We start from the raw sequence: 23,693 nt of genomic DNA on the forward strand, positions 1-23,693 counted from the left end.
AGCTACCATTTATTCTCACTGCCTATTGTCACTCACAGAGATTAAGTGATCTTTGACTAGGAGATTTTATTGCATTTTAATTCAAGTGGCTCCAGTCAGCCTAACTGGGAACACTTCACTCCAGAGGGGACTTTCTTCTGCTTAGAGGCAGGGATACCACTCTCTCGGAATCACCTCATCCTTTCCCCTTAGGCCTTGATCTAGCACAAGAGCCCCTGGTCCAAGCTCTTTATGCCATGGCCTCCCTGGGCCTAAGCTTTCTAACAGTAGCACTGCTTCTGCATTCCAGAACAACCTCCCAGAGGCTGTGGGTTCTGACCCCAGGTCTTATCATGGGATTTTTTTTTTTCAGCAGGGGTGGGTAGTAGTATGGGAGGGTCATTGGAGAACCCACTGCTTCTTATTAGGCTCATGATTCTTCAAAGAGTGTGTGCTATCTAGGGTCTCATTGTGCTGCAGCAGTAGGGCCTCTCAACTTTCAATGGTTGGTTTTTAGTACTTTTTGATCAAATGTTTGTTTCACTGAGAAGAGGGGTCTGCCAAGCTCCTCCTGCAGTCTTACTGAAGGTGATACCTATTGATATTTTGGCTGCTTAGGAGAGAAAAGGCTTCAGCTCACAGAGGGAGATCCTCCCATTCTGCTTCTTCTTCCTCCCCAGAGGGGCCAGAGTCCGCCCTCCCTTCACCCCTTACTTACAATGAAGACCACCAACAGCATGACTCAGGTCTCTGCCCTTCTGCAGAGCAGCAGGAATAAGAGGGCAGAGGAAGCCCTTGACCTTGGTCACACAGAGGACTTGGTGTTGGCCTGACCCAGAGGGTACCCAGGGAAAGATGACTTTCATGAGGCCAGTGGTTACTCCTTGGAAAGGGTTTAAAAGGGAGTGACCAGAAGGGACAGGAGTGTCACTGGGTTTCCCCACACAAGGGAACAAGGTGAGGAAACAGGTGGCTGAATTAGGGGCACAAAGCCAGGGCCCTCTTCTGTATATAAATGATCCCTCAGTGATACTCATGAATGGGTTTTTACTTCCTCTCCTCTCTTTCCTCCAAAGACATTCTCTTCCTCAGCCTGCCCCTTTGAGATGAAATGGTTTATTTAATTCAGAGACCAAATGTACAAGCCAAGGTCAGCAGGTCTGTCCAACTCAGAACCAGGAAGTCTGTCCCACACGCCCAGCCCTTCTTGGTCCTAATGCCCTCAGAGGGCTCTTTGCCAGGAGTCCCCTCACTGCCCCAGGGACACCACTGGCTCAGGGGACTGTGTTGTAGACCTTGTAGTTGTCCTCCTGGGTGACGTGCAGCTTCCAGGGGAAGAGACGCTTCTGGGAGGGGAGACCTCGGGCCCGCTTCACCATGAGCTTCACGTCCTCATCTGACAGCAGCCGAACCAGGTCCCCCTCAGCGTCACGGTAGTTGAGGGCGATGTCCTCTCTCTGGAACTCCCGCCTGGGTGGGAGAGATCAGAGTTCGGGAAAGGTCCAGCAGCCTTTAGGCCTAGGTGTGGGAGCAGGGAGAGGGGATGGAGGGAGATTTAGGGCCGGGATCTAAGAATTGGAAGGGGTCAGAGCTGGACACTGGTTCTATCATCTGAGTGGTCCAATCTCCCATTGTACAGATGGGGAAATTGAGACCTCCAGGGGAAAATGGGACTTTCACAATAAATTTGTGGAACAGCTTGAAATGTCTTATAATGTGCTGAAGACTTTAAGAACTGTCATGGGGAAGAGAAGTGGGTTTTATTGAGCACAGAGTAGAGGAGGATAAAGCCCCCGAGACAGCCCTGTGTGTGGCCACAAAGAACTCATGAAGGACTGGAAGTGTCTGATCTGGGTACAGGTAGACGGGTGAACAGCCATTCAAATTTTCCACAGGTAAATCTGACAAAATGAGTCAGAAGCTCTATCTGACTTGCAAACACCTTGATCCCCAAACCTCACTTCTAGAAAATCATCCTAAGGAAATAATCAGGCAAAACATCAAATAGGCGAATCGCAGCACTATTCACAGTAGTATGTAAAAAAGTGGAAGATAACTTAAATGCCACAAAAGGGGATGGCTGCTTTAGTTATGGTGCAGCCACACCACTAAATAATAAAATTATGGGGAGTGGGGTGCCGGTGGGGTGTGAGCTGAAGAAATATGAATGCACATCAGATAATGAGAGGAGTAAAATATGAGGTGATTTCAGTTCTTTATACTTTTCCATGACTTCTGACATTCTTTTTAAAAAATAATGAATAGATATTACTTTTACAGTCAGTAATATAACAATGCCATTTCCATTCTGTAAAGCAACTGTTCATAACTGGGTCTTGGGAGGTGGTGGTTCCCTGATGGAGAAGGGTTCAAGTCCAAGGTTTTGACTTAGAAAAACTTCAGCAAATCCAGGCCCACAAACCTCAAGCCCCTTTACCTCTCTGCAGCCCCCTCCCCCCATCTCTAATGTGGTGAGCAAAACAAAAAGGTGAAATAGATACAAAACGCCCAGCCCTTGAATGTGCTGTGTTCCTCCCTCTGTTCTCTCCTGCAGGGTGTCTGACACCCCTCGAAACTCCCACCCTAGCCCCTCACCTCATGAGCTCCAGCAAGTCCTTGAAGAGTGGGGTGCTGCTGAGGTCCTCCTCCACTGCAATGTCCCTAAGGAGAGAGTAGGCAGGAGTAAGGAAGCAGCCGGCCAGGAAGGGGATAAGGGAATGAAGCTGGCCAGGTCACACTGGACCTTGAAGTCTTGTGACGGGGTATGACTTATCTGGAGGATGGTGGGAGCCACTGCAGGCTTTCAGGTATGTGTGTTTGGTCGGGGGACATGTGATCAGGTTTTGGTCTTGGAGCCCAGAGGTGGAGTGGGGTTGGGGAGGGCCAGGGAGGCTGGACAGACCCCTCCCTCCCAGCAGGCCACCAACTTGATGGTGCTGATGGTGTCCTCATAGTAGTAGCAGCGTAGCCAGTTGGTGGGGTCTTCCTCCTCTGGGAAGTCCTTGAGGATCTTCACAAAGGACACTGGGAAGATGCCTGTGGTTCCCCGGACAGTGCCCTGAGGGAAGAAAGAAGACACTGCCCTGTGGGTGCTGGGAGAGGCAGCAGGGCCATGTCTCGGGGTCCTGCCCTTTGATAATGATGAGGAAAGTCAGACAAGGTCTGGGCCCCCTCATGCAGAAGAAAGAGAAAAAGGGGACAAGGTCACCAAGCTGTTCACCCCAAGACATCCATTTTTGAACAAGTCAAGACCTGAATTTATCTGGAAACCTGCTTTCATCTCATTCATTTATTCACTCAGTCATTCATTTGACTACTTCTTGAGTGCCAGCTAAGGGGTAGGCTCTGGGCACTCAGAAGGGATGGAAATCCCTGCTTTTCCCCCTGGAGCTTCCACTGTGCTCCAGACAAGGCACAGGCAAACAGGTGAACTTTACGGGCAGTCATATGATGGTAGGTGTCCAGGAGGAAAACGGGATAAGGGAGGGAGAGGGTTAGAGGCAGGGCCCATTCATTCATTCATCCATCCATGGACACCACCTGCTCTAGACCAAACAACCAGAACTCTCCCTCCAGCCAGGCCTCTTTACTAAACTCCAGCCAAGACCTAGCCATTGCTGTGGTTTGTCAACTGTTCTCTTAATCTTCATAACCCTTTGGAAGACATATTGTTCCAGCCTCTTTTACAGACATATAAACTGAGGCTGAGGTAGTACTCTTGCTCTTTCCCTAACCCTCCCGTCCATCTGAAGCCAGAAGTCATTTAGCATACTGACCCACAAAACCTTCTAGAAAACAAGAAGTCAACAAACATTTCCTGTTTCTGGAGAATGACCCAGCAATACCCTTCAGCTGTCAGAGCTCATGAGTACCCGAGACAGAGCTGCGGGACTGGGGTAAAAATCAAACCAAGTTGTGAGATGAACAGTTGGCCCATACTCCTCTCCAGCCCCTGGGCGCTAGGGATCCTCCCCTTCCTTCAGTGGTTTCCGGACCCCTGGCGGCTGGCCCTGCCTCAGGACCTGTTCCATAAGCTCCTTCACACACCGCTTCAGGAGCCCCGAGAAAAGGGAATCTTTCATAACAAGAGGACTTAATCCAAAAGGCTGCATGAGGCCTGGACTTCCCACTCGGTGATATCCCCTCCATCTCCAGTTGTGCTCTGAGCCTCTGTAAGGGCCATGCTTGCTGCTGGCAGGGACAAAGCGTGGCCAAGATGCCACACACCCAGGCCCTATATGGGCCGAGCCCTGAACAGCTGCGTCTCATTCAACCCTTCCCAGAAACCTATGAAGAAACAGCCAGGGTTATCTCCATTTACGGGAGAGGAAACCACGGGGTTGAGTAAATTTCCCAAACTCACAAAGCTAGCTAAAAACAGCTAGGATGTGACGTCAGACGCTGGAGCTCAAGTCAGTCTCCCTCCTCACTTTCACTCACTCCCTGAGTGGTGAGTAACTTTATCCGATTATAGACAGCATGTCTCCACTGGGCATGATTCTGCCTTCTGGGGCCAGAGGTCTGGGGACGCTCTTGATTGCTGCAGCTGGAGGGGTGCTACTGGCATCTAGCAGATGGACGCCAAGGTCACCATTAAACACCCCACAGTGCACAGGGCATCCCCCAACAGAGAACTGCCTGCTCCCACAAGTCAGAGTGAACAGGCTGAGAGACCCTGTTATAGAACAAGGAATGAAACTCAGAGGGTTAACTGACTTTCTAATGTGACCACTGATGGGGTCAGAGGCAAGTGTAGGTGCCGGAATCTTCTGCTCCTGTCACATACACAATATTTCCTCAGGCTTCCCCGATCTACACCTTTGGACAGCATTTTTTCCCTGGGGCCTTCTCAGATCCCTCCTCTTTCTCTGATCCCTCATAGAATCAAAACGACTTCACCTCCAACTTACCTGCAACCTCACTTCCTCCTCATTTTCAGTCTCACCTCCATGCTCACCTCCAAACTTACCTCCAGCCAGTCTTTATTGATCCGACTGAGAAGGAAGATCACATCTCCAACTTTGAAATTCAGCTCATGTTTGCTGTTCCCAGTGAAATCAAACAGGGCCTGGGAGAAGGAAATGGTAAGGAAGGAGGGAAGAAACATTCACCAAGTTCCTACTACAGTGCTTTACATACTCCAGTGTCGCATTTAACAGATGAGGAACCTGAGGCTCAGGGAGGATGAGTGACTTTCTGATGCTCCACTCTATTTGTTAGGGAGAAGCCAGGTTTAGAACCCAGGTCTCCCTGACTCCAGAGCAGCTGCTCTTTCCAAGCCTGGGGGCATGAGCAAGAGGGAAGGGTTCAAACTCCCCGGACTTGGTAACTTCCCCATCCCCCAGGCCTCACTGGGGACTCCTGTGCCCCCATAGTCCCCAGGGCATTGACCACATTGGTTTTGAAATGCCATGTTTAAGAGTGTGTCCCTGGGGAGCTGTGAACCCCTTGAGGACAGGGCCTGGTCTAAGTCACCTCTGAAGTTTTGGTACCCAAGGCGGGGCTGAGCTTGCTGAATGAATGCTGGCTGGTACCCTCCGCCTCTGTGTGCTCATCACAGGCCCTCCCCTGGTCTGGCTGGGGGTTCTGACATGTCTGAGGCTGAGGCTGTGGGCCCTTCCCTCCCCTCCCCTCCCCCGCCCTGTACCCAACCCCCGCCCTAGGCACACAGTGGGCACCAGCAGGACGGGCTCAGGGGCTGGAGATGGAGCCAGGCTGCTGCCCAGTGGTGAGGTGGGAGGGTACCTCTGCTCGTGGAGCTGCCATGCGGTCAATGCCAGCAGCTTGTGGGGACTCGCTTTTTCTGTGGAGAGAGAAGAGGGGCTTGTCATCCCTTCTGCTTCTGTGCCGAGGAGGGCCTCAGCAGAGGAGTTAAAGATGCAGCTACAATTGCTCCTCTGTGCCAGCATGCTACCCACAGCTCTCATCGCCCTGGAGGAGGGACTGCACCCCCCCTCTGTGGACCAGAAAGCAGAGGCTCAGATAAACATTTGCTTAGGGCCATAGCTTGCCAACTCTTTCCCGTTACTCCCCACACTCAACCCCTAATCTTCCAGCTGAGTAAATGGGCTTCAGAAAGTGCTGAGCTCCACTCCAGGACCCAGGGTTGCTGTGGGGCACAGATGGAATTCAGGCCACACCTGCCTGGGTGCCTGTGGGAAATGGCCAGGCACGACTTGGAGAGGACACTCAGAGACACTGGCCGGAATGGAGGGAGGAGCTGGATGGGCAGGCGGGGCTCAGGAGCCTTGTCCTGCGATTCTTAGCAGCAGCAGCAACATAGAGTTGTTCATCGGCTTGAATTTTCAGTGATTTTTTTTACCCCCTGCTTAGAAGGGGCCAGAGGGAGCTGGGGGCCCTTTAGAATAAAGGAGTGAGCAGCAGCGTCCCCTGGTGGCCAGTGTCGGAGGAGCCACCAGGAGCCACAGCCGGCCCCATGGAACTAAAACTAACCAGGAACAAGGCGTGCCAGGCGATGATGGGAAGAATGTTTGCAGACAGAACCATTCCCCCTCCCTTCCCGACTCTCCCCGCCCCAAGCACCCAAAGCCCTCGGGCCATCGCCAATGGTTGCCATGGCAACAAGCTTTTCCCGTCACAGCCCCTGTCCTCTGGCCTGTCGTGTCATACATCAAAACACACCCACTTTCTGTCCGTCCAGACCCTACGCTTGATTTTCCAAGCTTACCTAACAACCCAAACCACCCTGGAGGACTCAGACAAGAGAACCAGTTTATATGCCTGCCTTCTTTCAGGGGAAAAAGTGCCTTCGCGGCAGGGGCCTCCAGGACAGCCCACCCGGTCAGCAGCAAGTGGCCCAGGGCCGTTGTGAGCACCGGGCCCCATCACTTACACTCGCCGGGTGCGCGGGCGGAGCCGCCGGAGCGCCTGAGGCACCTGCTCGGCGTCGTAGGACGACTGGTAGAAGAAGATGCGAACGTCCTCGTCCATCAGCACCCAGATAGGCAGGCTGAGGAGGTGCTGCGTTTGCCGAGAAGGCAGGACAGGTCGGGGGTCAGCAGTCTTGGCATCCCAGCCCCGTAGCTCCATCCCCACTCCCCCCCCACACACTATTCCCCGGCCATTAATGCATTCTCTGCCTGATAAAGAAACAAGATATATTTTGAAATTTCAACAGGGTGAATGAAACATGTCACAAGATCTACCCCCGGGTTCAAGGTCAGGAGGAACCACCTAACTTGAGAAGAGCTCGTTTGGAAAAGACCCACAGCCCTCCAGACACAACAGATGACATGATGCGGTGGTGACTATTCAGGCGCGGCACTGAGCGCCACACCGTGTGACCTCACTCCCTCTCACAATAACCTGGGAGTGAGGGTCACAGAGGTGAAGGGACTTGCCCAGGGCCGCACAGCCTAGTGAGCGACAGAGCTGGTCACCCAGAGCCATCTGCCACCAAAGCTCATCCCTTAGGTCAGAATGAGACAATGGTCGGGGAAGCACCTCCCAGATAAACCACATTAACAACACTTGGTGATATTACCACCTAAATGACGCTTCCTGATACTGTATGTCATATTATAGGATCAGAGTGGGAAAGTGCCCAGGTCAGTGGGCAGAGCTAGGAAGTGGTAGGGTTGAGATTGATTATCTGATGCTGGTTGCAACACCCATGATGCAATGACCCTCAAGCTGCAAAGATGCAGAGCACCCAGAACCTGGCAGGGTCATCCCTCCAAGCTGTCCACTGCACAGGTCCCCAGGAGCACTGCAGTTGGCTTTGGGTGCTACAGCTCCAGAGGCACCCAGAGCCCCCCCCCAGAAAACCCCATGGGGACGGCAGGATGGAGGGAGGCCGGGAACTCCACCCCAGAGGGACTGCAAACTCAGAGCCTAGAAAAGGCACAGTTGCTTTATGGGGACGATGGGAGACAGCAGCCCAGAGATGAGCTCACGGGCACAGATAGAGCCAGGCTGTGCCTGGGACAGAATCTGCCACTCATCTAGGTGACCTTGGCAAGGATGCCTCTGTGTATTCATTAATACAATGAGGGTGAGGGTACCTCCCTTGTAGGATTGTGGAAGGACTAGATAAGTGAATTTGTGCAAAACACTTAGAACAGGCATCTAGCAAGGGCCCCATCCAAGCCGAATGTTATCATTGTTGCTATTACTTTTATTCCAACACAGTACAGTGGATAGAGCAAAATCCTGGAGTCAGAGAGATGTGTGTTCAAACCCCATCCTACTTACTAAATGCTCTGTGACACCAAGGGAGCGACTCTACCTCTCTGTGCCTCCATTTCCTCACTTTAAAATACGGATAAGAGTACTGAACTCACAGGTTATTGAGAGAATTAAATAAGCCATTTATCCAACAAATGCATGGATATATCAAGAGCCTCTTAGTTGTACACCGCCTGGTTCCAGGCAATTGTCGTTATCACATGAACCCTATTCTTAATGAGGACAGAGGTGAGACCACTGAGCAGAAGTCACAGGAAGCTGGGCCTTTTTAATAGCTGTCCCACAGTGGATGAGCAGCCCGGGTCAGGAAGAGTGGTAATGAGCTCCCTGTCTCTGAATGTTCCAAGCCCAGGGTGGGGTTACCAATACACTGATTGACCTTTTGGCTTCAAGGAACCCACTCAGACAGACAGGTAGAGATGAGATTCTCCAGGCTGCTGGTTGCCAAGACCAGGTGAAGAGCAAAGAGCTCCAGCTCCACACGCCTTCTCGCTCTGGCTCCTTCCAGCCCTGCTGGAGGAGACTAGAGGAGCCAGCCACCCTGAAGGAGCAGCTGTCACAGCGCCCCCTGGAGGGGAGACACCAGCAGTGCTGGAGCCCAGGTGCTTTCCTACCCTACCTGTTCTCCACCCAGAGCCCAGGATTCCTGCAGCCGCTGGGGAGGGCAAGCCAGCCACCTGCTCCCTTTTGCTTCCCCCTCCACACTCCTCCTGCCCCCTCACTCCATTAGGAGTCATGCTGTCTCACATTCTGGAGGCAGGTTCACAGTTTACAAAGCACTTTTCTGTCCTTTTCTCAACATCAGTCCCCTCCTGTGAAACCAGAAAGTTGGGGGCACCATCTCATTTCATAGGCAAGAAAACTGAGACCTAGATAGGATGAGCAATTAATCCTAAATCACGCAGGGAATGACAAAGCACAGACCAAAGAGACTCCTAGCTCGGTGCTCTTTTCCCGTAAGAGTAGGAGAGGAAGGGGCGATCTCACTGTCTCTGAGGATGCCTCTTGGCTCTGAAGAGGGTTGCCTTCTCCAGTTTCCTAAGGTTGCCATCAAGCCATGTCTTGTATACCTCTAGTGACGGGGTGCCCACTACCCTAGGAACGCTATCCATTTCTTGCACAGCTTTAATTGGTGTAAGGCTTTCCTAACCAGCCTTGTGTCTGTCTATAAGATGCTCCTTCCTCTGTGCTCCCATCTCCTGAGGATGCAGACAATATACAGGTTGGGGAATACATAAGGGCATCTGTCCAAGGCCCATGGATGCCACTAAAATCCAGCCTGTGTCCTGTTCATGTGTGTTATGTGAGAAAGCTGGGGGCCTGGTTTGCCATGCCCCTGTTATACAGGCCGTTCTTCATCTGTCTGTATTCCCATAAGACAGTGGGGACCTCGGGGCAGGCATTGGATCCTATTCTCCTCTCTACCAGGAGGCTCAGCACAGCCATTAGTCAGTTCAAGGTGTGTCTTCCTGAATCTTCTCCACTGCTCCTGCCCCATCCCCTGGAACCCTGAGAATATGTCCTGTTTCTCTCCCCAGGCCTGGCCTTTAAGGATTGAAGATGAGGGCCATCAGAGCAGGAGAGCCAGCCCCAGTTCCCAAAGCCACCTGGGCCCCTCCCTGTGCTCAGCACCCTGTCCCCTCCCAGGAGCCACGTGGCCTAGCCCCGCCTTACCTTCATGTAGGCGTTGAGGGCAGGTATTCGCATCTCGGCAATCTCCTGTTTCACACCCACGTAGACTTTGGCTGAGAAAACGCAAAAAGCTGTCCTGGGAATCTGGCCCAATAGCATTGTCTCCAGGCCAGGAGCTGCCCACCGGAGGCAGGAACCCTTTCCACTAGCTCAGCGCTCCTCCCGCTCATCGGCCCACGGCGCTCTGGGGGCCACCATCCAATGTGCATTCTCTGTTATACTATCATCAGCTGATACTTTTCTTGTTTTAACTGTTTATCTATTGCCTTTTCCTACACACGTACACAGACACACGCACACAGACACACACACACACACGATTCTTAGCTCCAGGAGAACAGGATCTTTGCATTGCTCACAGCTACAGTCTCATCACCTGGAACTGTGGTCCTCAAGTCTGGTTGTGCATTCATGTTGCCCAAGGAGTGTGTAAAATCTCATTGCTCAGGACTCACCCCAGAAGAATTTAAATCAGAATCTCTGGGGGTGGAACATGGGCATCAACAATCTTTTAACCTCAAGGTACTTCCAATATGCCACACAGGTTAAAGAGCCATGGTGTAGAACAAGGGCCGAACTAGTAAATATTTGAGGAGTGGATGGGTGAAGCCTTCCTCGAAAGCAAGACAGAGTGTTTGTGGGGAAAGGGAAACTGATGATGCTGATCAAAGACAAATGTCCTCTCTGGGAACTTCAGGGGGCTCTGAATCACCCACTCAGAGAGCCCCCCAGAAGGCAAATGTGAGATAGGTCTGGCTCCTGCTGGCCACTGCCCCTGAGGCACACTGGTGTCTGGGAGTGGCAGGAGGGCAGCATCTGAGGCCTGGGGGAGTGAGAAACTGGGAGATTAGTAGCAAGTAAAGGGCAACTAAATTAAAAGATGCTTACTCCTTGGAAGGAAAGTTATGACCAACCTAGACAGCGTATTCAAAAGCAGAGGCATTACTTTGCCAACAAAGGTCCATCTAGTCAAGGCTATGGTTTTTCCAGTGGTCATGTATGGATGTGAGAGTTGGACTGTGAAGAAAGCTGAGTATCAAAGAATTGATGCTTTTGAACTGTGGTGTTGGAGAAGACTCTTGAGAGTCCCTTGGACTGCAAGGAGATCCAACCAGTCCATTCTGAAGGAGATCCGCCCTGGGATTTCTTTGGAAGGAATGATGCTGAAGCTGAAACTCCAGTACTTTGGCCACCTCATGCGAAGAGTTGACTCACTGGAAAAGACTCTGATGCTGGGAGGGACTGGGGGCAAGAGGAGAAGGGGACAATAGAGGATGAAATGGCTGGATGGCATCACGGACTCGACAGATGTGAGTTTGAGTGAACCCTGGGAGTTGGTGATGGTCAGGGAGGCCTGGCGTGCCGCAATTCATGGGGTCATAAAGAGTCAGACATGACTGAGCGACTGAACTGAACTGAACTGAAAGGGCAACTAAAGTCATAGGCATGCAGGTCAAATTATCTGTGTGGGGCGGCAGAGAGGCGGAAGGGAGGGGAGTGAGAAGACAAAAGTGAGGACGATGGGTGCCTGCCTTCCCAGGAGCACCAGAGGAGGCGACTCTGTAAGGAGATGGAGGAGCCACGGGAGACAGGAAGGGAATTGGGAAAGGCTGGCACCACAGCAGTTTGGAGAGAGCACCCCAGAGGAAGAAGTGGGCTGATGAAGTTGAGGCCTGAGTTGTACCCATGGATCATGTCATGGGCCACTGTCCCCAGAGGAACTCACAGAGCAGGAAGAGCTGAAACCCGGCTGGTGGGTTGAGCAGAGGATGGAAAATGAGAAGGTCAGACAGCAAGTCAAGATTTATTGTGGAAGGAAGGAGAGATCTTTGAGGGCCCTTGGGGCTAACAGAGGCTTCTGGCTAGGATGCTCACTTAGGATACGTTTTTGCTTAAAGATGAAACAGAACCAAGCCCGCCCGTGGTGAAGCTTGGCAGACAGTCAGTAGATGAAGGAGAAGGTGAATCTACAGGGGTAGCAAGGGACAAGCTGTCAGGGAGGAGAGATCAACTGAGAGCAGGAGGGGCCCCTCCTCCCTGCCACCCAGAGATGGGGAAAGGGTGAGTGAGGGAACGGGTGAGTTTCCTCCCTGGGGCTGGCTGCTGGCTGGGAACCTCAGGCACTGGCTAAGGCAGAGAGGAAGCCCAGCTGGAGGTGGGGTTTGAAGCTTGAAGAAGGGAAGGTCAGGGAGTATTTTGCAGCCTGTGGGGTGGGGCAGGCACAGCCAAGGCACACACCATGAACCCTATACCCCACTCTGGCAGGGTTCTCTCCTGCTGGGCTCACGAAGGCTGGCCTTGAGAAGCCGAGAAGTTTGCACCTTTCCAAGGTGCGTGTTAGGACCGAGTAGGGGTGGAAGGCCAGGAGACAGGGGGGTGGAGGCCCATCCAAAAGCAGCAGTGGGTGTCCCAGCAGAGCAGGGAAGGAGGAGCACCCATGGGGACGGAGGAGTTACAGGGCAGTTCCCCTCGAGGGGCTGGAAGATGAATCTGTGTTTAACATGGGGAACACAGGGATCCCTGTCTCCAGGAGGAGAGGCCGGGGCTGATGCGCTCAAACCTGGTGGTGGATGGCTAAACCGGGGCAGCTGCGCAGGTCATAGAGCACAGGAGGTCAAGGGCTCAGAGGTTAAGGGTTCCGAGGCCGGAGAGCCAGAGGTGGCAGCCTGTGACTGGCAGGAGGGGGGCATGGATTAAATAAACAGTTTTCACTAAAATAGAATGGTTTATGCTAAAACAGAAGCACCGAACAGCACCCAGAGAGCTGGGAGGAGAGGCGAGCCAGTGGGCTCCGACCTGGGGCAGCCAGTCGCTGCCTACCTGGGAGCGTGGGGAGGATACAGGTTAAGGGGCTGGTCTTGCTCTCCTGCCCGAAGCGCTCCTCCAGCTTGCTCTGTAAGGCGTAGAACTGGCGGTAGCGGCGGTAGATGAGGTACTTGGACCCCCCTTTCGTCTTTACCTCGATGACAAAAACCTAAGGACAAAAACCACAGGCTGAGCTAGCAAGCCAGGGATTGGGGCTTTGCAGACCGGGGGCAGGGGGAGGGGTGGCCTCACAGGCCAGAGGTAGAGGATGGTGGAGGTCCAGAGGCCCTAGGGTTAGATAATAATTTCTTGACCTCAGTATCACTTTGGGGGTGAGGTATTTCCCGGTCATGGGCACCACATGACATGAACTAGAATCCCTGGATGCCATGCAGTAGATGCCCCACCCCAGGTTGTGGTCATTAAAACTGTCTGCAGATATTTACTGCAAAGTGTCCCCTGGAGGGTAGAATTGCCCTGGTGAGAACCACCAGGATAGAACTTAGGAGAGGAAAGCACTGGAGGCTCAGAGGTCAGAGGGTGAGGGTGCAGGGGTCTTTCTTACAAAATGGCTGGTGAAGCCTCTCTTCTCCTCAATGTCAGCGATGTTGGCTGAGATGGCAATGTCGTCAGGAAGCTGGTCGAAGTCGCTGAGGGAGGTGGGAGGAGAAGAAATGCTGGTTATCATCCTGAAGTGTTGAGGGGCTGCAAGGTGCAAGGCCCTGTGCCAAGTGAACCCATGTACCCAGCATTCTCTGTTCAACACCCTTCACATGCCAGGCTGTGACACAGACCAGGCGTCTGGAGTTGGAGCCACATGTCAACAACCATACTAGAATCTAGCAAATCTCTGTGGGGCTGCGTTATTCATTCAGGAGCAGAGCATCAAGCACCCCTGCCTATTACACCCTGTTCTAGGCCCTGGGTCACCTGCTTCCCAGAGAGGATGGCTGATTACACCCAGGGAAAATCCTCACAGAGGAGGTGACATTTGAGCCAGGTCTAGAAGGATGAATAGGAGTCCACCGGGTAGGACCAGAGCAGGGGAATGCCTGCCCTCCTCCCTGGCAGACTGAATGCAGGTGCTAAGGCTCTGAGGGCCAAGTCTATTGTGGTTGGAGTCTGGTGTGCTCAGAGTCTGAATAGGCAGATGAGGCCAGGCTGAGGAGGGTCTCCAGAGCCGAGCTAAGGAATTTTATAAGCAACAGGGAGCCATGGACAGCTTCAGAAGAGAGAGAAAACGCAACAGGGCTCTGGCTTTAGGATGCCAACTCTGGCAGTGGCGTGGAGAGAAAAAGGAGGGCAGAGACTGGGGGACAGAGCGCCACTGGGAGGCTCTGACGTGGTCCAGCTGAGAGATGAGGTGGGCCTGAGCCAGACAGTGGGGATAAGAAGAGAAGACAGACAGGAGGGATACCTGATAACAGACACTGTGCCATTTTTGTGCCCTCTGCTTCTTCCTAACTAATCAAGCTCCAGTTCTTTTCACGATGACAAAGCCTAGCCCCAAGGTGATAGATCACTTGGCCTGAGCCAAACATAATAATCCCATTGCTGTTTCCCAGACCCACTTGCAGCTAGGAGCAGCCATGTAACCTGTTGTGACCAAAGAGACCTAAGAGGAAATCTGCTGTAGGAGCCTCTGGGAGACGGTTTGCATCAAGATCCAGAGAGATGAACAAAGCTAGTAGGGTCTTCTCCTCTTTCCCCAACTGCCTGCCTGGAAAGTAGATGTGACATCTGGACTTGCAGCAGCCACATTGCATTCATGAGGCAAAAACGTGGGAATGATCACAGGAATCTCTGGGACTCTGGTCCTGAAGTCACTGAGCGGCAGAACCAGTTGTGACCTACCTCTGAACTTCTCATTATGTGAAAGCATAAACCTCTGTTTGTTTCAGCCACTATCAGTTCCTCTGTTCTCTGCAGCCTTCTGCATTTCCAACGGATACACTGGTAATTTAGGAGTCATTCCAGAGTTACGACCAGCAGGGTTTGGGGACTGTTTGGATATAGAGGTGAAAGAAAGGGCAGTGTCAAGAGTGACGCCCACATGTTACCCGTATTGTGACCAGGATGGGTGGAAGGGGAGCAGGGTTGATGGACACATTTTGGAACATGCTAATCTGAGAGGCCCCTGGGGCACCCAGGTCATGATCCTGCAAAAGTTGGTGTGTGGCTCTGGAGTCCTGCAGGGAGTGGAGTTGAAGAGGGTCCCAGCTGGATTGCGAGTGGTAAGAACCTTCTGCCCTGTGACTAGTGGTTAAAACCCCCAGGGAAGAGCAATCCGTGAGCAGAGGAGGGGATTGAGAGGGACAGATGGAGGAAGAGAAAACGGAACACCAAGGCGGGGGAGGAGGAGCAGCTAGGGTCACCCAGTCCAGCCGCTTGTAGACAGATGAAGAAATTAGAAGCCATCAGCAATCGTGTTCCTGTTGCAGCAGTTGGGAAACAGGGTGGGAGAGGGGGGCAGGGCTGCCTGAACCTCGGAGCCAGATGGAACCTCAGTCCCAGCCCCCACTGGGCCCCAAGTGACGTGGACTGCAGGGATCTAACTCAGGACTCTGGAGGCTGGCCCAGGAGGTGACTCAGGATGGCGGTGGGCAGGCACAGGAAATCCCTACCACTCCCAGGCTAGCAGCCTCCCCACTCACTTTCCACACAGGGTCCTATGGTAACAAACACCCTTGGGAGAAGCTTCCTCCTCCACTTTCTCCCCTGAGACGGTGAATTTCCTGACTATTTCACCTTCAGTAGGAGGCCGGTGGGGCAGGAAGGAACTGGAGAGGCAGAACGGCCCTTTGCAGGGAAACAGGTAATGGTAACTACAGCTGACGATGTCCTAAGCACACGGAGCACCAGGGACCCTTCTAAGACAGTGTCACCTTTTTCCAGACTGAGGTACAGAGGTTAACAAACTTGTCCCAAAAAGTAAAAAAACTGGGATTTGGCTCCAGAATTTTTTTCCAGTCCACTGGCCCTGGTTTGAAGCTCCCAACAGCTGGCTGTGTTAAACTCAGATAAATCCCAGCCCCTCACAGCATCAGTCTCCCATCTAAAATAATAACAACAGTAATAATATTGTTAGCAGCTACTGTAACTCAGACATTGTCCTAAGAACTCTAGGATGTGGCCTCTGCCTTCCTGGGTTTCATGGTTGATTGGAAGAGTTGGATAAATAATTACATAATTTCAGTAATCATAGAAGCTGTGAAGGAAAAGTCCACAACGTTTCAAGCTACAGCAGGAGCCCAGCCATTACTATAGTCCCTGGAAGAATCAGTAGTACATCAGGCAAGAAAGCTCACCAAGCCGACACTTCTAAGATGGGGGTGAAGTTATCAGAGGGAGAAGCAAGGATGCTGTACCTGCAGGGAGGGCAAGGTGTGCTCAGACTGAGGATGATCAGGGAGGGCTTCCTAGAAGAAATGGCACCAGGTAAAGAGGAGTCGACTCAGGACAACAGGCAAGAGAAAGAGTGGGTGCAGAGGCCTCAACTATGCAAGAAGGGGTAAGTTACAAGGGATGAGGCCAGGGAGACCAGCAGAGCCTACTCATGAAGGGTGCTTGTGCCCCGCCTTGGGGTGGTGGGGCAAAGAAGGGTTATGTTGGGAGACCTGTGTGTCACAGAGAGGAGGGCACAGGTGAAAGATGAAGACCTGAATTCCCGCTCTGACACTGCCAAGGTCAGCAGACTTGGGAAGACTCCTCTCTGAGCTCTGACCCCTCCACCACTCCGAGATGGGGCCCAAGGAGGTATTTATATCCCGGGAGGGTTTGGAGGTCACATCTGTAACAAGCGTAGCTGGAGAAGCCCCAAAGGAGCAGGGACCCTGCTCACTGCTGTATCCCCAGTGCCCAGAACAGCACTGGCACATAGTAGGTGCTCAGGGAGATGCAAGCCCACTCCCCGTGTCTGTTTTACAGCAAGTCCACTGTGTGCTGACACTGTGGCTCAGCAGTAAAGAATTCACCTGCAGTGTAGGAGACTTGAAGGAGACAAGGCAGACGTGGGTTAGATCCCTGGGTTGGGAAGATCCCCTGGAGGAGGAAATGGCAGCCTACTCCAGCATTCTTGCTTGACATCCCATGGACAGAGGAGCCTGACGGACTATAGTCCTTGGGGTTGCAAAGAGTCGGACACGGCTTAGCAACTAAACAACAACAAAAGCAACCACTGTGGGCCACGTGGGAACAGCCTGGCTGCCTGCAAGGCGGGGCCAGGGAGTTGAACCAAGAAGTCATTGCACCAGGCAAAAGCAGGGGTGCAAAAAAATGGGCAGCAAGTCCCCCTAGAAGAGTTGCCCCCTGGAGACCTCAGCCAGAACCCCTCTGAACTGAAGTCCACTCAGGGCCCATAGATTGATATTGTTCATGAAAAGTCCATTTGGGAGGCCTGGACAGGAGGAGCTGGGTGACGGGTGGAAAGACCCTGGGGCAGCAGCTAGTTCAGGGTTCCTGCCTCCTACACACAGTAGGCGCTCAAAACACGCTTGTGGAAAGTGCACTCAATGCCCCCACAGCAGTCCTTTCCATCTTCAGATGCCTCACGCCTTAGAAAGTCCTGCTACCAGAAATCTGCTGCCCTCCCATTACATCCTCCACTTCGGCCTCAGGCATCCAGACCTCACTTTTAAATAGGCATCCAGGTACAGGGAGACAGAGACCCCAGGCGCGGCTCCATAGCCCCATGAAAGAGGGGGGAAGGGCACCTTTCCTCCATAGAGGGGCAAGCACAGCTTCCAGGGGACCAGGACTAGGAGGGAGGGGTCGGCTCTGGGCATCATCTCTCTGACCCACGTGCCCTGAGAAACAGGAGGTGCACCAGCCTCAAACAGCAGCTATTTCCTGAAGGTTCAGGTTTACATGCCAGGCCCAGCCTCCACTGAGGACTTGGGGGCTGGAGGAGCTGGAATCTGTGGGGGGACCTGAGGACATAGGGCTTGGCTCCTGCCTTCCTGAACCTCACCCCAGCCCCCAGCACCACCCTCTGTGGCTCTTGAAGACCATTCTTTTTCTTTTTTTGGCCGCACTGCGTGGCATGTGGGATCTTAGATCTCTGAGCAGAGATCAAACCCATACCCCCTGCAGTGGAAGTGCAGAGTTTTAACCACTGAACTGCTAGGAAAATCCCTGGAAGGGCATTCCTGAATCACCCTCCAAGCATTTGCATTTGATATCCCTCCTGCAACACATACACACACACACCTTCCTTCTGACATTTGACATTCAGGAATTCCATCCCGGCTCCCACTTCTAGCTGCAGAGTCCCCCAGGGGCCCTCTGCTGCCCACTTCAGCCAGACCAGCCTGACCCATCCCCGGTGACCCTCTGAGCCACTTCCATGCTTTTACCACACTCTTTCTGATGTCATCTGCAGCTCTGATCCAGAAAGGCAGGAACCAAGCCCTATGTCCTCAGGTCCCCCCACAGCTCAGAGCACAGGCTGACCTACCGAGGAAACTCAGAGAATGTCTCCTAAGAAATGAGGCGAGGCCCTGGCAAGGCTATGCTCGGAGCCCCAGCCTTGCCACTCACTCCATGTGACCCTGAGTGAATATTTTATTCTCCTTGGGGCTCAGTTTTCTCATCCATACAATGACAGTGTTGGTCCCGAATGATCTAAAGACATTTTCCAGCTCAAAGATTCATCCATCCATCTGTTATTCGTTCATTCACTCACTCACTCAGCAGCATTTACTAAGTACTTAGTACTGGCATTGTTCAAATCCTGGGACATTTGCTGTTCACTTGCTAAGTCATGTCGACTCTTTGCGACCCCATGGACTACAGCACACCAGACTTCCCTGTCCTCCACTATCTCCCAGAGTTTGCTCAAGTTCATGTCCATTGAGTCGGTGATGCTATCGAACCATCTCATCCTCTGCCACTCCTTTCTTCTCCTGCTCTTAATCTTTCCTAGCATCAGGGGCTTTTCTAATCAGTTGGCTCTTCACATCAGATGGCCAAGGTAGTGGATTCAGCTTCAGCATCAGTCCTTCCAGTGAATATTCAGGGTTGATTTCCTCTAGGATTAACTATTTTGATCTCCTTGCTGTCCAAGGGACCCCCAAGAGTCTTCTCAGCACCACAATGACAAAGCATCAATTCTTTGGCACTCAGCACTTTTTACGGTCCACCTCTTACATCTGTACATGACTACTGAAAAGACCATAGCTTTGACTAGATGGACCTGGGATATAGCAATGATCAAAAGAGATAAATACTCTATGGGACTTCCTTCTAATTGCGGAGCCAGTGACAAAGAAAACAGATGAGTGCGTATAGACTATTATGCCAGAGAAGTAAGGACTACACAGAAGAAGGAAACAGGGTAAGTGTTTGGAGGGGGCTGTTAAGGAAGGTTTCTTGAAGGAGTTGACATTTGAGCCAAGCCCTGGAAAACAGCCAGATTCTGTGCCTCCATCTGAACAGAAGATGAAAAGCCATTACTCAACACTGTGGAGGAGTGAGGTCCCCTGGGCCCCAGACACCTGAGTTCCCGTCCAGACTCCACCACCCACTTCTCCGTGACCCTGGGAAAGTCACTCCCCCTCTCTGAACCTCAGTGTCTTCACCCATGCCTGAGGGAAGTGAGCCACTACTAGGAGTTTCCTTTAAAAAGTTCTCAGAGTCTGTATTTCTGAGTATTTGGGGTCTGACTCAACTCCAACCTCTCAACTTTTGACATTGATAAGCGGCTGCAGGACGGTGGGCCTCTGCCCTGCAAGGCCTGCCGGGAACAGTGAGGAAGCCCCGGGCGGGCAGCGCCCCTGCACTCACCTCTCAGCCCGAAGTTGCTGTGCCTTGGCCATGGCTGTCAGTCCAGGGCAGGGGTGGCGGAGGTTCTCACGACTGGGCCCAGACCAAGGTCACCTCTCACTTCCCTCCAGCTAGCCTCGTCTAGGCTGTGGTCCCAGGAGTCCCCAGGAGCTGCCTCTGGGGAGGCCCCCAGCCAAGCTTCTCTCAGCTCTAGAAGAGGCTCCTCCTCCAGGCCCTCTGGGGCTGGCTGTGGCCCATACTTCCTCTTCCCCACCATGCAGATGTACCATAGCTGGGGAAGTACACACTCTCTGACGCTGGGTATGTGGGGTACACTGATTTGGCAGGGGCATTTGGGGACTTCCTCGATGTCAGTTCTTGGTGCCAGATCTTGGCTGGGTATCAGAGACCTGCTCTCCATCAGAGACTGGGCCTCAGTGCTGACTCAGCCACCAGAGGGGGCTTACATCCTTGGGGAGTCACTTCACATCCACTGACTCATCACACCCAGCCTGCACCCCCTCACTGTCGAGACTTTACCCAACCTATTCCCTAAGCTGGGAGTGCGGGCCTCCACCTCACCTTCCTTCCCAAAGTCCTCTCTCAGATGCCACCTCCTCCAGGAAGCCTTCCTGGTACCCCCAACAAAATTAGTGCTCACAGGCACTTGTGTCATATTAGAATGTGAGGGTTGGTTTATCTTTCTCTATTCCCCCTTTCCTGGAATTCTGGGCTGCACTTCTCTCATGCCTAGATCCCCAAGCCTACTTGGGCCTGGCACAGCCATTTCTCCCTACAGGGCTGCCAACCAGAGTGAGCATCACATTACAAATCTGAGCATACTCTTCCCTGCTTAAACTTTAACTGCTTCACCCTGCACTAGGAGAAAGTCCAAACTTCTAGTCCTGTCTGCCTCCAAAGTTCTGAACACCCTACTGGCTTCCCCAGCCCCCTCTCCTGGGCTATTTCCTTCCCACAATGGCCTCTAGTCCATTTCTAGAATGTTCCAAGATGTCTTCCCCTCTTAGCCTTCATGCAGGCTGTTTCTGCTGGAATGCTCTTCCCTGTCTCCTTTAGGGCTCATCTTGGAAGTCACCTCTTCCGGGAGACCTTCCAGGAACCTGAACTCTAAATATGTCCCCCTCTCTCTGCTATTCTCTCCCAGATCCCTGTGCTTCTGCTTTAGAGCATTGAGAACTATTGTAACTCCATATTTGTTTGTATTTTTATATGTCTGACAACTGTCTTCCCAGCTAGTGCAGTGCCTAGCACGTTGCAAGTGCTCACCCAATATTCAGGGAATGAACATGATTTTGTGGCCCCTCTAACCTGTATGGCTATAGAATTCTGAAGGGAGCTCTCCCAAGAGAGCCACACCCACTTGTCACACACACACAAACACACACACACACACTCACATTCACATTCACTCCTGCATCACAGATGCAAAGTAGAAAGCAGCAGGAAGAGGGTATGGATGATAGGGAAGACATGCCTTCTGGCATCACAGAATGGGCCCTTCTGGCCCTCTGTCCCAAACCCAAGCTGAATTAGGGCCCGCAGGGCTGGGACGAGGCTCTGTAGGGACAGGGCCAGCCCGGTGGAGCCTGAAACCAGGATCTCCCAGTGTAGTTCTTTTGTTGTTTCCACCACACAGAGACTGGGGATAAGAGTCATTCTTAGGATCCCAAGGGCTATCTGGCTCACAAATGAAGGACAGCTGGCAGCCTCAAGCCCTTCCTGTAAACCTCATCCCCACTCCACCCAGCCACCTCAAGGGACCTTCTGCCCCAAACAGAGCTCAGGGCAGAGCCCAAATCCCCAGGAGGCAATATGCTCTGGGCCCAGCACTACAGCCCTGACCCAATGAGGATCTGCCTCCCTTCCTGCAGCCTGGCCAGGGTCAAGGGCTCTTCAGAAACCAAGATTCTTTATGGACTCCTTGGGAAGCAGGAACAACATTGGAGGACAGAACAGAAGACAAGAAAGGAGAAAAATGGAGGGATGTACCCAACCAACTATTTATCAAACAGGGCATTTGGAATACAGAGATAAACATGGCAGGATGAACACAAGTCAAAATTTCCCATCCTACTCCAGGCATATAAAAGCTGCGAGATAATATATTTTTAAGTATTTTAAACATATCAAGTCCAGCTCAAAAGCAAGAAAGTGTAATTTTCAGATTCTAAGAGAAGGGAACCTATACCAGTGAGAGGCACCCCACACCCAGTGGGAAAACCAGGGGTAGAAATGGGCTCATAGGGCTAAGATCTTAATGCCTAATCGGGGACTGAAAGTGTGAAAAGTGTTGGTCACTCAGTCGTGTCCGACTCTTTGTGACCCCATGGACTGTAGCCTACCAGGCTCCTCTGGCCATGAAATTCACTAAGCAAAAATACTGGAATGGGTTGCCATTCACTTCTCCAGGAGTTTTTCCTGACCCAGGCATCAAACCCAGTTCTTCTGCATTGCAGGCAGATTCTTTACTGTCTGAGCCATCAGGGACTAGCCACCAGTCTCAGACTAGGTTCAGGCTCTAAGTCCTGCTCTGCTGGCAGGAAATCAAATCTGCACTCCCAGTTTGAAGCTGGGTGTCAGAACTGATTAAAGGAATAGAACATCTCCACTCTCAGCCTGGGGTCACTGCAGGAGTTGAGATGCTCTCCCAGGACATGGGCAAAATGAGAGATACATATACAAGATCAGAGCCTCAAACCTAAAATATGCACTGGTGTCAGACCCAGATCCAAGCTACCCACGCAGTATAGATATCCCAAGCTGAAGTAGTAACATCAAAATACTTTGGATGCCATGAGCTTGCAAGGCAATAACAAAACTTCCCTGTAGACTTACAGACCAAAAATGCAAATTGTGGAAAGAACCTTTCCACTATGAAAAATAGCTTATAGACTCAGCATACCAAAGAATTCACACCCAAAGAACTAGAAATAATACAGGCAATGACTCTGTCCCAGTCATGGTGACTCAGGGTTCCCCATCCGGAGGATGAAACTAAACGAGCAGTAACAGGACAGGGTTATGTGTGGCAGGTGCCTGTGAGTTCCAAGAGGTGCAAGCACCTAGCTGTGGCTGGGGACCGGGAGGACGCTGGCCTGCAGCTGGTCAGGAAAAACAGAAGTGACAACGATTTTAGCAAGGAAGTATGATCTAGCACTGGCATGCGATTGTATCACCATATGCACTTAGTTGAAAACATATATACAAACATGTTTTTAAACATATATGAGTCTGTGTAGACAAGTGTGAGGGTATTTATATTGTATATATTAAGAATATGCAATGTATACAGTAGTGACATTGTAAGTTTGAGAGGATGTATTTATTTATTACTGAAGCATAATTTATTTACAATATTGTGCTTGTTTCTGGTATAGAAAGTGATGAGATATATTATATATATATATATATATATATGTAAATATCCATATATATGTATTCTTTTTCAGGCTTTTTCCACTATAGATTGTTACAAGGTATTGAATACAGTTTCCTGTGTTATACAGTAAGTCCTTGTTCTTGATCTGATTTATATACAGTAGCGTATATCTGTTGGGCTTCCCAGGTGGTACTAGTGGTAAAGAACCCACCTCCCAATACAGGAGACATAAGACACTCGGGTTTGATCCCTGAGTCAGGAAGATCCCCTGGAGGAGGGCAAGGAAAGCCACTCTAGTATTCTTGCCTGGAGAATCCCACAGACAGAGGAGCCTGGCAGAATACAGTCCACAGGGTCTCACAGAGTCAGACATGACTGAAGTGACTTGGCACACATGTGCTTGTATCTGTTAATCCCACTCTCCTGATTTACACCCCTTTCCCCTTTGGTAACCATAAGTTTGTTTTCTGTGTCTGTGAGTCTGTTTCTGTTTTGTAAATAAGGTCATTGTATCATTATTTTAGATTCCACACATAAGCCATATCACGTGGTACTTGTCTTTCTCTAACTTACTTCACTTAGTATAATAATCTCTAGGTCCATCCATGTTGCTGAAAATGGCATTATTTCATTATTTTTATCACTGACAATAATATTCCATTGTGTTCCCCCAGGTGGCTCAGTGGTAAAGAATCCGCCTGCCAATGAAGGAGATGCAGAAGACATAGGTTTGATCTCTGGGTCAGGAAGATCCTCTGCAGGAGGAAATATTCTTGCTTGGAGAATCTCATGGACAGAGGAGCCTGGGGGACTACAGTCCATAGTGTTGCAAAGAGTCACACACAAC

The 23,693-nt window shown here is 51.6% G+C and overlaps 1 protein-coding gene across 2 annotated transcripts; it reads right to left on the reverse strand.

Annotated features, from left to right (window-relative positions):
- Positions 1–165: 165 nt before the first annotated feature.
- Positions 166–19,670, reverse strand: NCF4 (neutrophil cytosolic factor 4). 2 transcript variants are annotated; one of them, XM_005887458.3, is made up of 10 exons: positions 19,468–19,669; positions 13,250–13,334; positions 12,700–12,853; positions 9,862–9,932; positions 6,833–6,960; positions 5,725–5,782; positions 4,949–5,047; positions 2,907–3,037; positions 2,575–2,640; positions 166–1,449 (listed from the first exon to the last, which is right to left on the reverse strand). In XM_005887458.3, the coding sequence occupies exons 1-10, from the start codon at positions 19,497–19,499 to the stop codon at positions 1,254–1,256; spliced, it is 1,020 nt and encodes a 339-aa protein (XP_005887520.1). In that variant the 5' UTR covers positions 19,500–19,669; the 3' UTR covers positions 166–1,253. The 2 variants fall into 2 exon arrangements, with proteins under 2 accessions (XP_005887520.1, XP_070227454.1); XM_070371353.1 differs by having other exon boundaries at positions 1,371–1,497; positions 19,468–19,670.
- Between the last annotated feature and the right edge of the window lie 4,023 nt (positions 19,671–23,693).

This window comes from Bos mutus, chromosome 5 (assembly GCF_027580195.1).
Source record: "Bos mutus isolate GX-2022 chromosome 5, NWIPB_WYAK_1.1, whole genome shotgun sequence".
NCBI classification, from domain to species: domain Eukaryota; kingdom Metazoa; phylum Chordata; class Mammalia; order Artiodactyla; family Bovidae; genus Bos; species Bos mutus.